Consider the following 15,488-nt stretch of genomic DNA (forward strand, 5'->3'; position numbering starts at 1 on the left):
TTACAGAATCCCTTGAGTTTTAGCAGCACATAGGGCTCCCTAACTGGAGGTCTCATTTGCTAGCCTTCCTCTGGAGCTAGACAGGACCAGTGGAACGTGAGTGGAAGTATGTATGCAACTTCGGACCACATTTATTTAAACAAAAACTGCTTGCCCTCCACTTCCTTATTCCTCCTCCCAGGTGTCATAAGCCAATTTCAACCACACAGATGAGGTTACACTCTTTATGACTGAAAAACAGGCAAAGAATGGCTACCATGGAACAAAGGTTTCTACCTATCCTGGACTATCCCCTGACCTTCAGTTTACTACCAGAGAAAGCGTCTTGAGTCTTGCTTGAGCCACTGTATTCTAGGTCTCTTTCCAATAGTAACAGCTCCCATCTGCTGGGACCCCTTAAAGTTACAGGATAAGCTTCCTGATTAGTTACTACCACAGACCTGAAGGGTAACCCTCCTTGTTTTATAGATTAGGAAACTGATGTTCCAAGAAGTCATACAAGTCACTAAAATGTTAGAATCATAATTTAATTAAAAAGCAGCACCAACTCCAAGGCCACATCCTCTCTTTCACCATACCAGATCGCTGCTACTTGTGCTGACTCTTAAAAAGAGCAATTTTTTTTTACCTTTCTAAAATTAAGAATTACCTTGGTATTCTACAGTTTACCTTTAAAAATAAATTAATAAGATCTAGTCTCAATGATGGGCTTTCCAGGTAGCACGCTAGTTGTAAAGAACCCAACTGCCAATGCAACAGACCTAAGAGACGCGAGTTTGATCCCTGGGTTGGGAAGATCCCCTGGAGAAGGGCACGGCAACCCACTCCAGCATTCCTGCCTGGAGAATCCCATGGACAGAGGAGCCTGGTGGGCTACAGTCCACGGGGTCACTAAGTTGGACACGTTGACTTAGCATGCACACACAGTTTCAATGATATTCAAATGTAGGCAGAGATACAACACAGAGATACAATAACTTTTTTAAACTGTAAAACAAAATGAAATAAAGGAAAAAACTGGAGTACACACAGGAACTAATTTAGTCCATCCTTTCTGTTTTATACCACAGGAAGAGACCTCAACTGTAAACACCAAAGACAAAACCCTATTAGAGAAAAGGACCTTTCAGTACTCAATGAATCCTTTTTAATGAGGATCCAACACAGAGCTCCTCAATGCCACTCTAATTTGAATGATATAAAGTCAGATTCTACTGCAATTACTTTGTTCAACATTCATCTAACCTATAAAAGTCTCTTATGCAGGAGGCCAAAAAGATATAGTCAAATTCTGACAAATCATTTGAAAGCTACTATAGTTTGCTATTAAACACAAAAGCAAGAAGAATTTTTAGAGACTATCTGTTAAGAGGCATAAAAGGTAAGACACTTAAAAACTTTTCTTCTTTCTCCAGCCCAGAAAGTACAACCTTTCTGAAGCCCCTGAAAGATAGTGTTAACTGACAGTCAATCCAAAGGAGTTTAATAAAATGCACAGATGTTATCTTTTTCCTTATAAAAGGCTAGTTGCATATTTATACAGCTACAGCACTCGCTTCATTGTTGAAATTTTTAAATGTTTGATATTGTGTATTTAGGAATACTTCACACCTAGAGTTTAGTACCTAATCATATTGCTAAACTCACCAAAGAAAGACGTTCGGGTTCTTCCCTTTTGCTTTCATAACACATAACTGTCTGTGGTGTTATAGGGTATTCCTCCAGCTTGAAGTCTTCACTGGTTTGTACTCCTTTTGTACACTGGTTTGTAAAATCACTCTGGCATGCAGCTACCATGAAAATTATAAAAGAATTTTTCTAATCGTACAGTGCTAAGATATATGGAATTCAACTGGTATATGTTCATGCTCTACATGAGATAACTCCTGTTTCTCAGCTCCATGACTACTCACTATTACTACTTTTTTATTTCTAGGATTTGCTGGCAATTTTGTGACTTGAAGGCAATTCTGAGGAATAAATCCTATTTGTAAAAATAAATCCTATTTTTAGAAAGTTTATGTCTTTAACTTTTTGGAATTCAGAAAAGAAGGAAATCTACACTTTTGTTTTTTTAAAAAGTATGGATGTGCATAAAAACACCGAAGTATTTATGAGTGAAATGAACAACAGCTGGGATTTCCTCTAAGGTAGAAAAAAAGTAGACAAACTAGATGAAATAAAATTAGTAAAATGTATAACTGTTAAAAGGTAGATAATCCATAAATAAAGGTTCATTATACTATAAACTCCTGTTTAGGGTATGCTTATATTTTTTCATAAAACATAAAAAAAAACTTGCAATAAAAAAATTTTTTTTTTAATTTTTAATCATGTAAAAAATAATTTCAGTGATCTCAAGGGAAAAAACTGAGAAAGTGAAAGATTTCTGAAAAGTACCTATAAGGGAATTTAAATGTATTTCAATAAAGTTCTTTCCCCTCATCTTCCTTCTACCTAAAAATTAATTTATTATTTTATTAATAATAAAAACTGCAATATGTCTTTCAACAATAATAACTACTATACCATTTTTTCTTGATGTAAATTCTTTTTCTTTCTTTGGAGAAGTCTTTGGCAGATGATTAGAATATATGTTTTTTATGTCCAGTTCTCTCTCCTTTTCCTAAAAACAAACCCAATATAATTAAGAATGTATAGAGTTTCAGTTTAAAACAAAAATCCTCATCTTGTCCACTGATATTTTCCTCATCAAATTGGAATATACCTAAGTCCAGCTTCCCTTTGTAACTACCAACTATATAAAGGAATGCTTTTAGGACATTTAGGTTAGGGTAGACCAATGATTCTCCATTAAAAATCCAATACACACTAGCAGTCAAGAAAATCAGAATAAGGCAGAAGTCTTTCTCTACCCACTCCTATTGTTTTCAACTGACTTACAGGCCTAGCCTCAGAGACAGAGAATTTAATTAGCATCTCTCAAATTTGGGTTCCAAATTAATGATGAGTTAAAAATTAGACCATTTTTTTTAAACACAAGTGTTCTTCACCATTTTGCTTTTTTAAACACAAGTGTTCTTCACCATTTTGCAGCTAAGACTTTCTCTCTCTGAAAATTTGATTAACCAAATGAAAATTCTATGAAAGACAATGCATAAATGCTTTAAGTTGCACAACATGTCAACCCATCAGTGACTTCTGGATAGAATTAAGAACATCTACTTCAACAAAATTAAATAATTTGAATGTTTCCTCTAAAGACTATGAAAAAAAGGGCATTATTTGAAACAACTTTAAAAATAATCAGTCATGGGGTTATATGAGGAAGAACATTAGATTATTCAACCAATGCAACACAGAAAGACTCTAGACCCATAATTTTTCTTCCAGGATTCTATAACTTTTTTCAGTTGTAGCATTCCTATCTACATTAGTGAATCTAATGTCTCATTTTTAGTTACAGTGATTATATTAATAAATATTTTCTTTATAAGTGTCAAAAACATGAGAATTTTGTAAATTATATTGTATCAAAGTTCCAAATATAAATGATAACAGTGTTAAAATATTGAGTCTTCATCTAATATATATCATAGGGAGAAATGATGCAATTTAAAATAAAATTTTTACCTTTAATTTGTCATATAGTCCTTGTAGTTCTTTTTGAAGAAGTTTATTTTCATCATGAGCCTCACAAGTCCTTTTCCTTTCAGCAAGCAACTGTCGTTGGAAACTGTTACTACTTAGCTCAAGGTTTCTTGATAGTTCCTATGATACGTATATAAATACATAGAAAAAAGTACTTAAAAAATAATTTAACAGTAAAATACTGCACATAGTGTCAAAATGACATTTTTTGTGGTACCAAACAAGACACACAAATTAGACTGTGCTTCGTGTTCATAAATATAGAATGAAATGGAACATAGATTTATCAACAGTTAAGATATTGAGCCTATTATTTCACTTTCATTGTTTTTCACAATGATTTATACATAAATGCTGCATGAAGAGTACATGGATAATCATTTAAATTGGAAGCAAAAGACAGCTAAAGGATGTGCTGAGGAACACTGGCTTTGGGAGCCACTGTTTAGCAAATAGAAACTGAGACTGCTGTGTAAAATTACACAGCACTATTCAGGGTGCGGAGAGCATCATCCCAGGTTTTATTTATTTCAGCTCAAAAGACATACAAGAACAAAGTGAAAGGATGGACTATGGTATTTTAAGCAAACAGAAACAGAAGAAGGTGGCATAGTTTTACTTGTATTAGATAAAATAAACCCTAAGCCAAAAAAGGTAACAAAAATCAAAGGTCAATGATAAAGCAGTCAATACATTAAGAAGACATAACAATCATAACATATACTCTCAACACCCAAACACTGAAACATGTTAAGCAAATACTGATAGATCTTAAGGGAGAAACCAGCGACAATACTGTAACAGTAGGAAACTTCAATACCACCTATCAGCAAAGGAAAGACTGTCCAAACAGAAAATCAACAAGGAAATGTTGGAACCACACTTTAGAACAAATGAAATAACATATATACAGAACACTACATCCAATAGCAGCAGAATACTTATTCTCCTCGAATACACATGGAACAGGCTCCGAGACTGATTATACTGATCACAAAACAAATCTTAGCAAATTTAAGAAGAATGAAATCATACCAACTATCTTTTCTGATCACTTATGCCTGTGTGCTTGTGCTAAGTCACTTCACTTGTGTCTGACCCTCTTTGCGACCCTGTGGACTGTAGCCCTCCAGGCTCCTTTATCCACGGGATTCTCCAGGCAAGAATACTGGAGTGGGTTGCCAGGCCTTCCTCAGGGGATCTTCCCGACCCAGGGGCTGAACCCTTGTCTCTTATGTCTTCTGAACTGACAGGTAGGTTCTTTACCTCTAGTGCTATCAATCAACAAGAAGAAAGTGAAAAGATTTATAAATGTGGAAATAAAAGAACACACTTCTAAACAACCACTAGGTCAAAAAAGAAGTCAAAAGGGAAATTTAAAAAATTATCTTAAAACCAACAAAATTGGAAATATTAAATACAACATACCGAATTTTGTGGGAGGCAGTGAAAATTCAAAGTTTAGAGCATCAATGCATATATTTATAAATTAGAAAGATCTCAAATAAGCAACCTAACTTTACTCTGAGGAGCTAAAGAATAAGACCAAAATTAGTGAAAGGAAGGAAACAATAAAGATCAAAGTGGAAGTAACTGAAATAGAGACCAGGAAAACAACAGAAAGGATCAATGAAACTAAGAACTGGTTCTTTGAAAAGATAAACAAAACTGACAAACCTTTACCTTGGACTAAGGCAAAAAGAATTGGAAATGAAAGAGGAGCGATTACAGCCAATACTACAGAAATGCTCTGAATCATAAGTGACTAGTATGAACAATTATGTGCTAAAAATTTACATAATATAGAAAAAATGAAACACACAACCTACCAAGAATGAATCAGGAAGAAACATAAGATGTGAATAGGCTAATAATGAGTAAAGAGACTGAATCAGTAATCAAATTCCCAACATGGAAAAAAGGAGATCAAGATGGTGGAGTGAAGGGGACATGGAGCTCACCTGCACTAATGAACACATCAAAAATACATCTACAGATGGAGTAATTCTCACTGAAAACTAACTAGAAACTGAAAAAAGGACTGTGCAACCAAGGCTGTAAGGAAGATACACAGGTAAAGAGGAATGAAAGAAAAGTGATTGGGTAGGGACTTGTGCTTCTGGGCGAGAACTGAGGAAATGAGAAATTGCATGGGGAGTAAGTGTGTTGAGCCACAGACTGGGGTCCCAGTCCCGGGGTCTTAGTGGAGGAGAGAAGCACCCTGGACTGCTTGGACAGACGGAAAGGCTGGGGAACCCTGGACTCCACTAAAGCGGAGCACATGAACACTGGCCTGCCTCTGAGGCAGGGTGGAGAAAGGTCCGCTCTAGCACCTACCTGGTTTCCCACAACCACGTCCCTGCAGGCCCCAGCTCAAGCCAAGTGAACAGCCAAGCCCCGCTCACTCCGAGCCACTTTGCAGTAATGAATCTGGGGTAGCCAGGATCAGAGAAAAGACTCAACCTTGGGACACAGAGGCGGCAGAGTCCTGGGGCAGGGTCCAGGTGGGTCTGCAGCAGCCATTTCTGGCACTTTTTAAAGCGGTGCCCAGAAACAGGACATGTTTCTGGGAGCAGCCACTGTACCACACCTCAATCTCCCCTGCCACACAAGCACAGAGAAACCACACAGGCTCCCCCCCCCTGTGGAGCCAAGTGGAGACTGGGGACAGTGCTCAGCTGTGGGGGGTCCTGCCGTGCCTCTGAGCAGAGGTCTGGCTGGTTTCTGGGTTTCCTGAAACTACTTCACTGTGCGCCCAGCCAAAGCCAAGCAAATGCTCCATCCCTCTTCAGTTCCTCCCACAGCGTGGCACTGGGTGTGGGATGGCCATGACCAGGGAGAAGACTCTACCATGGGTTGCACCTAAAGGAGCCACAGACTACCTGTCCGAGCAGCGCGCTGAACCTCTGTCTGTGAACAGGCCCCACCGGCTTCAGCACTCCTGCTCGGGGGCAAAGGCCCTGGTGCTGGGAGAGAGAAACGCAAATGCTGAAAGGGAATGGAGGCAGCTTGAGTCTGACAGGAGAGCTTCTGCTCTGGCAACTTGGGATCAGACCCCATCCTGATAAAGAGGTGACAGCACTGCACAGAGAGAAGTCCCATCTCATTCCAGGAAATTATGGCTGAAAACTTCCCAAATCTGAAGGAGGAAACAGATATTCAGATAAAGCACAGAGGGTTCCAAACAAGATGAACCCAAACAGACCTACACCCAGACATCCAATAAAACAGTAAAAGTTAAAGAGACAATTATAAAGGCAGTAAGAGAAGAGAAGAGTCATATGCAAAGAAGAAAGGAGTCCCCATTAGGCTATCAACTGATTTCTCTGCAGAAACTCTGCAGGCTAGAAGTGAGTGACATGATATAGTCAAAGGGAAAAACCTGTAACCTATGATATTCTGCTCTGAAAGATATTTATCATTTAGAATAGAAGTGATAAGCAACTTGTCAGACAACCAAAAGTTAAAAAATTCAACATACGAAAACTACCCTAAGGAAATGTTGAGAGTCTTGTGTAAATTGAAATGAAGTAACAAAATCCCTGTAGGAAAGGCAGTAGTAGATTAAAAGATGAAAAATGTAGAAAAGCAACTATAACTAAAACAGTTAAGGAATAAGCAGGAAGATGTAAAATGTGATATCAAATACACAAAATGTGGGTTATGCAGCTTAAAAAGGTAGATCTTTCAGAATGTGTTTGAACATTTAAGTTCAAACATTTAAGATTACTCAAGTTTAAAACAAGTAGATATAATTATGAGTCAACATATATGAACCCCATGGTAGCCACAACCAGAAAACAAGCAATAAAATGGCAGTAAGTACATACCTGTTAATAATTACTTTAAATGTCAATGGACTAAATGCTCTGGTCAAAAGACATAGGTGACTGACTGGATTTAAAAACAAAAGCCAAGACCCTTAAATATGCTGTCTGTATGAGACTCACTTCAGGGCTGAAGACACACAAGTGTGTAAGAATATGGAAAAAGATGTTTCATGCAAATAAAAATGACAAAGTATGGGTAGGAATACTTACACAAAATCACATCACCCTTTAAAATAAAAACTATAATGAAGGCAAGGAAGGCCTTGTATAATGATAAAAGGATCAATTTAATAAGAGGGTATTACTGGTAGCTCAGATGGTAAAGTGTCTGCCTACAACGCGGGAGACCCGGGTTCAATCCCTGGGTCGGGAAGATCCCCTGGAGAAGGTAATGGCAACCCACTCCAGTATTCTTGCCTGGAAAATCCCATGGACTGAGGATCCTGGTAGGCTACAGTCCATGGGGTCTCAAAGAGTCGGACACGACTGAGCGACTTCACTTCACTTCACTTCACACTTGTTAATGTATACACACCCAATACAAGAGCACCTAAACATATAAAGCAGATACTAACAAACATAAAGAGCAAAACTGATAATAATACAACAACAGTATGAGATGTTAGCATCCTACTAACATCAACGGGCAGGTAATCAAGACTGAAAACCAAAAAGGCACAGGGGCCTTAAATGACAGAACAGTCCAATTAATCTTAATTGATACCTACATGAAGCTACATGCAAAAAAAAGCAGAATACACATTCATATCATATGCACATGGAATGTCTTCCAGTATAGATCACATACCAAAATCACAAAACAAGCCTCAACAAATTTAAGACAAATTATTTCAAGCATCTTTTCCAACCACAACAGTATGAAACTAGAAATCAACTACAGAAAGAAAAGTAGCTAAAGAACATATAGAGATTAAATAACATATTAATACTAATAAAAAAAACCAATGGGTCAATGATAAAATCAAAGAGGAAATCAGAAATACCTAGAGAGAAATGAAAATGAAAACACAACGTTCCAAAATACACCAAAAGGAACCCTTAGAGGAAAGTTCATAGTGATATGGGCTTTCCTCAAGAGCAAGAAAAATCTCAAACAACCTAACTTACCACCTTAAAGAATAATAGAAAGAACAAAGGCCAAAGTCATCAAAAGGAAGGAAATAATAAAAATCAGAGGAAATAAAGATTTAAAAGAAACAGTAGAAAAGATCAAATGAAAACAAGGGCTTTCTTTTTTTTAAAGATAAAATTGATAAGCCTTTAACCGGGCTCATCAAAAAGAAAAGAAAGAGGACTCGAGTAAATAAGCAATGAAAAATGATAAATAACAACCAACACAAAAGAGATACAAAAAATCATAAGAAAATACTATGAGTAGTTATATGTCAACAAACTGGACAATCTGGTAGAAATGGACAAATTTCTAGAAGCACACAGTCTGCCAAGTCTGAGTCAAGCAGAAACAGGCAATTTAAATAGACCAATCACTAGAAGTAAAATAGAATTTTTAATTAAAAATTCATAATTAAATAAAAACAATACCCAGAAAACAAAAGTCCAGGCCCAGATGGCTTCATGGGGGAAATCTACCAAACATGTAAAGAACTTATATCTATCCTTCTCAAACTATTCCAAAAAACTGAAGAGGAGATAACACTGCCAAATTTATTCTACAGTAAATTATCATAATTTATTTAACCATATTCTGCTTCTCAACTATCTGCTTCTCAACAATCTAAGCATTTTCAATTTCTCCTATGGTGGACATCCTATTATATCACATTTCAATTTCTTTAATTTCTTCAATTTCTCCAAATTTATTCTACAATAAATTATCATAATTTATTTAACCATATTCTGCTTCTCAACTATCTGCTTCTCAACAATCTAAGCATTTTCAATTTCTCCTATGGTGGACATCCTATTATATCACATTTCAACTTAGTTTTATATTACTTCCTCAGGGTAAATGTAAAGAAATGAAGTTTCTGGATTGATAGACATTTATATGATTTTAAAGCTTTTGAAAAGCATTACCAAAATGCCCTCTGGAAAGACTGTAACAATTACATTCTCTTCAACAGTCTAGAAGCTTTTATTTTACTATATTCTTGGAATGACTAGATACTGACATTTTAAAATCTGTGGACCAGCAAAAAACAGAATATTACTATTTTAATTTGTATTTCCTGGATTAATAATCCTGAAGTTAATTTGTATATTTATTGACCATCCATATTCTTTATAAACAGTTTTATGGTTGGATGGCATCATCGACTCGATGGACATTGGTTTGGGTGGACTCCGGGAGTTGGTGATGGACAGGGAGACCTGGCGTGCTGCGGTTCATGGGGTTGCAAGGAGTCGGACACAACTGAGTGACTGAACTGAACTGAATAGGAATTTAGAATATAATGACAAAATGGGGAAAAACAATATTAAAAACAAAACAAAAATGTTACAAATTTTCCAGAACTGAAGATATAAAAAGAGAGATAAGAGCTGGAAAACCATCATGATAAAGATTGAATTACGAAAGAATCATCAGTGGATGTTAAATTTTAATGGGGAAAAAGATTTATACATCCCAAGTGGCTCACCACAGATTGCTTCTTGGTTTCACTGAAGAAGAAAAATAGTAATTTTATCAAATAATACATTGGCAAGGTGATTAAAATTAACATCAACAGTAAAGGACAGGTGAACATCATGTACCTCCAGCTGTGATAGCTTAACAAGAAAATATCACATCACTTATTCAGTATTCTGGAGAAGAATACAAAAACCTCAGTCTAATAAGAAAACATCAGAGAAATGCAAATTAACAATATTCTATTAAATGAAAATGGATGGGGTACCATATTCTTCAAAAACATGAATGTTGAGACTTCCCAGTGGTTAAGATCCAATGGTTAAGACTGCCTTCCAATCAGGGGACATGAGTTCAATCCCTGGTCAGGGAACTAAAATTTTTAAAATGTGAATGTCGTAAAAGAGATTACAAAAGTATGAGGAAACGTTCCAGATTAAAGGAGGCTAAAGGTATCTGGACAACCAACACAATACTTGACTCTAGATTGAATCTTGTACTATAGCAGTAAAGTGGTATAAAAGACATGATTACATCAACTGAAAAAAACCAATATATTGTGGAGAGACTCTAGAATATTATTTTATAAATGTAAATTTATATCATAATTGTACTATGTTTATACAAGGACATATCTTTACTCTTAGGAAATAAAAGCAATGCATTTAGAGGCGCATAGGTATAGAACTTTCAGGAGCTTGCCAGGTGGTACAGTGGTAAAGAATCTGCCTGCCAATGCTGGAGACATAAGAGACATAGGTTTGATCCCTGGGTTGGGAAGATCCCCTGAAGTAGGAAATGCAATCCATGCCAGTATTCTTGCCTGGGGAATGCCATGGACAGCAGAGCCCAGCAGGTTACAGTTCATAGGATTACAAAGGGTTAGACACAACTAAGCAACTGAGGAAACACATAGAACTTTCTTTCAAATATTGAGAAAAAAATTACATGTGTATGTATGTGCACATGTATGTTTGTGTTCATGCAAGACAGAGAAAGAATATGTGTACATAAGACAAATGGGGCAAATGTTAACAAAAGGTGAATCTGGGTAAAGAGTATGAGAGTGTTGTTAGAACTATGTATATATTTGCAACTTTCTATGACCTTAAAATTATCCCCATATTAAAAGTTAATTTAAATAAGTATGCCTTTAGATACTTAGAGGCAAAACAAGAAACCACTGAACTCAAACAAAATGTTTAAAAATCTACTGGTGGTTAAAAGAGAAAATCAAATTCTAAATGATAATAACTGTCAACCTAGAATCCAAGACTCAGTAAAACTGTCATTCAAGAATAAAGATAAATTATATAGAAAGACTAGAAAATTAACTACTCAAAAGTCCTCATTGAAAGGATGACCAAAAGGATAAGAAAGAAAGTGAACCCTGAAGGAAAGGTGAATGATAATGAATAATAGTGATATGCAAGTAATAACGATGTGCCAAGAAACTAATTGTAAACCTCATAAAAATGATTAAAGAATTGAGGAATTTTAAAATAAGGTAAATTAAAACAGACAACAATAATATGATGACATGTGACTAGAGAAAATGTTCCACTGTCCTGATAGAATTTGAAAAAACACAGGTATTAAGACTTTCAGTTCAGTTCAGTTCAGTCACTCAGTCCTGTCTGGCTCTTTGCGACCCCATGAATCACAGCACCCCAGGCCTCCCTGTCCATCACCAACTCCCGGAGTTTACTCAAACCCATGTCCATCCAGTCGGTGATGCCATTCAGCCATCTCATCCTCTGTCGTCCCCTTCTCCTCCTGCCCCCAATCACTCCCAGCATCAGGGTCTTTTCCAGTGAGTCAAATCTTCACATCAGGTGGCCAAAGTACTGGAGTTTCAACTTCAGCATCAGTCCTTCCAATGAACACCCAGGACTGATCTCCTTTAGGATGGACTGGTTGGATGTCCTTGCGGTCCAACGGACTCTCAAGAGTCTTCACCAACACCATAGTTCAAAAGCATCAATTTTTCAGCACTCAGCTTTCTTCACAGTCCAACTCTCACATCCATATATGACCACTGGAAAAACCATAGCCTTGACCAAACGGACCTTTGTTGGCAAAGTAATGTCTCTGCTTTTTAATATGCTATCTAGGTTGGTCATAACTTTCCTTCCAAGGAGTAAGACTTTAGACTCCCTTAATTAAAATACAGATTATCTTAAAAATTCGAGGCTAAACTCTAAAAGAAGAGTAGTAGAAACTGTCATTCTGAAATCAATGCAAAGGCAGGGTAAAGAGTAAGAGGCAGGATGAAAAAAAAAGAGGCAGAGAAAAGGTGATAATAACTTTGTTTTTAAAAAATAACCCATGTAGATCTATCTATCTTAGTAATGCCAACAAATGTAGTAAATAAATATGGAACAAAATATTCTTATGCTGAATTCATTTTAAAAATTAATCTAGTCAAATATTGTATAAGCACAGAGATAAAACATTAACACAAAAAAAGATGAAAGTAAAGGAAAAAATATATTAGGAAAAAGAAAAAAAATAAAAGTAGTGTAGATTAAATAGGCTTTAAGACAAAAGCATTAGAGAGAGGATTTTTTATTTAATGTAAAAAAAACAAAACAATCACCAGAAAGGTAAAACAAGCCTGAACCAATTTTAGTTTTTTAATTCTGAAACTATAAATAACACAGCTTCCATACATGCTACATTTTTTGGCAAGCTTTATCAAGAAGAGGAACATATTAACTGTATTAGGAATAAAAATGGGGCATATAACTATAAAAGTAATAGAAATTTTAAAATCATTTGTTGTTATTCAGTTGCTAAGTCATATCTGACTCTCTGTGGCCCCATGGACTGCGGCATACCAACTCCTCTGTCCTCCACTGTCTCCTGGAGTTTGCTCAAATTCATGTCCATTGAATCAGTGATGCCATCTCACCTTCTCATCCTCTGCCACCCCTTTTTCAGGTGGGTCAGATGGTAAAGCATCTGCCTGCAAGGCGGGAGACCCGGGTTTGATCCCTGGGTTGGGAAGATCCCCTGGAGAAGGAAATGGCAACCGACTCCAGTATTCTTGCCTGGAAAATTCCGTGGATTGAGGAGCCTGGTGAGCTACAGTCCACGGGGTCGCAAAGAGTAGGACATGACTGAGCGACTTTGTTTTGCTTTCTCCTTTTGCCTTCAATCTTTCCCAGCATCAGGGTCTTTTCCAGTGAGTCAGCTCTTTGCATTAGGTGGCCAAAGCATTGGAATGTCAGCTTCCGCAACAGATCTTCTAGTCAATTCAGGGTTGACTTCCTTTAGGATTGACTGGCTTGATCTCCTTACAGTCCAAGGGATTCTCAGGAGTCTTTTCCAGAACCATAATTCAAAAGCATTATTCTTCAGTGCTCCACGTCCTTTACAGTCTATCTCTCACATCTATACATGATCACTGGAAAAACCATAGCTTTGACTATACAGACCTTTGTTGGCAAAGTGATGTCTCTGCCTTTTAATACACTGCCTAGGTTTGTCATAGCTTTCCTTCCAAGGAGCAAGCATCTTTTTAATTTCATGACTGCAATCAGTGATTTTGGAGCCCCCCCCAAATAAAATCTGTCACTGCTTCCACTTTTTCCCCTTCTATTTGCCATGAAGTGATGGGACCAGATGCCATGATCTCAGGTTTTTTTAATGTTGAATTTCCAGCCAGCTTTTTCACTGTCCTCTTTCACCCTCATCAAGAGGCTCTTTTTTAGTTCCTCTCCACTTTCTGCCATTAGAGTGGTATCATCTGCATATGTGAGGTTATTGGTATTTCTCCCAGCAATCTTGATTCCAGCTTATGATTCATCCAGTCCAGCATTTCACATGACGTACTATGCATAAACAGGGTGACAATATACAGCCTTGTCGTAGTCCTTTCCCAATTTTGGACCAATCTGTTCTTCCATGTCTGGTTCTAACTGTTGCTTCTTGACCTGCATACAGGTTTCTCAGAAGACCAGTAAGGTGGTCTGGCATTCTCATCTCTCTGAGAATTTTCCACTGTTTGTTGTAGTCCACACAGTCAAAGACTTTAGCACAGTTGTTTTTTCCCTTGATTTCTCTGTGATCCAATGAATACTGGCAATTTGATCTCTGGTTCCTCTGCTTTTTCTAAATCAAGAATATCTGGAAGTTCTTGGTTCACACACTGCTGAAGCCTAGCTTGAAGGATTTTGAGCACTACCTTGCTAGCATTGAGCGCAATTGTGCGGTAGTTTGAACATTCTTTGGCATTGCCCTTCTTTGGGACTGGAATGAAAACTGACCTTTTCAGTCCCGTGGCCACTGCTGAGTTTTCCAAATCTGCTGACATATTGACTGCAGCACTTTAACAGCATCATCTCTTAGGATTTGAAATAGCTCAGCTGGAATTCCATCATCTTTACTAGCTTTGTTCAAAGCAATGTTTCCTTCACACTCCAGCATGTCCTATTCTAGGTGAATGACCACACCATCATAGTTTTCTGGGTCATTAAGACCTTTCTTGTACAGTTCTTCTGTGTATTCTTTCTACCTCCTCAAAATCTCCTGTTTCTTTTAGGGTCTTACTATGTGTTGTGCCCATCCTTTCATGAAATAGTCCCTTGATATCTACAATTTTCTTGAAGAGATCTCTAGTCTTACTCATTCTATTATTTTCTGCTATTTCTTTGCACTGTTCATTTAAGGCCTTCTTATCTAACTATTCTCCGAAATTCTGCATTCAGTTGGGTATAACTTTCCTTTTCTCCCAATACTATGACAAACCTAATACTGACAAATACAAAATCTGAGATAAAATGAATAAAATAATTTTCCAGAAAATATAAATTATTAAAAGTAACTAAAAATATAAGATCTGAACCAATCTATGAATGAAGTGAATAAGTAGAAAAAAATTTAAAGAAAAAACAAAAACAAATTCAGAAATAAGCACTAGATCTAAGTTTCAAAAGTGATAATCTACCAAATTTAAAGAGAGAGATATTCCCTATCTTCATTATAATCTGTAAAAGAGAAGGAACTCCCCAAGTCATTATTCATGAGAACTTTTATCATCTTGATCCCCAAACTGGATAAGAACAGCTTGAAATAACTACATTACACACCATTCTTACATATGTATGAATCCCCCCCTGCTTCAAAAATCCCAAATATCAGCAAAAGAAATTTAGCAATGTATGAAACCTATATCACAAGCAGCACTTCTCCCAGATAAGCACATCATCAAGAGTAGTATAACAGAAAAAATAGATAAATGTAATTTTCCATGTTAATTAAATGAGAAGCAAAAAAAAAGACATTTGATAAAATTCTACACTATCTGTGATTTAAAACAAAAATCTTAGCAAGTTAGTAATAGAAGGAATTTCTTCATCTATAATATATTTTATACACACACACAGAGAAAGATCAAGAAGGATACACATTAAATGCTAAAACTGATGATA

General features: G+C 36.6%; 1 protein-coding gene across 5 annotated transcripts in view; it reads right to left on the reverse strand.

The window, feature by feature from the left end:
- Positions 1 to 15,488, reverse strand: part of LCA5 (lebercilin LCA5) — a 56,864-nt gene that overhangs the window by 3,810 nt on the left and 37,566 nt on the right. For 4 of the 5 annotated variants that reach the window (XM_065911679.1, XM_065911681.1, XM_065911680.1 and 1 more), the window contains 3 exons: positions 3,595 to 3,732; positions 2,530 to 2,626; positions 1,648 to 1,790 (listed from right to left, as the gene is read on the reverse strand). In XM_065911679.1, coding sequence (XP_065767751.1) covers positions 1,648 to 1,790; positions 2,530 to 2,626; positions 3,595 to 3,732 — 378 coding nt within the window. The remainder of the gene's footprint in view (positions 1 to 1,647; positions 1,791 to 2,529; positions 2,627 to 3,594; positions 3,733 to 15,488) is intronic. The other variant, XM_065911682.1, reaches the window with a different exon arrangement.

This window comes from Muntiacus reevesi, chromosome 19, assembly GCF_963930625.1.
Source record: "Muntiacus reevesi chromosome 19, mMunRee1.1, whole genome shotgun sequence".
Lineage (NCBI taxonomy): Eukaryota > Metazoa > Chordata > Mammalia > Artiodactyla > Cervidae > Muntiacus > Muntiacus reevesi.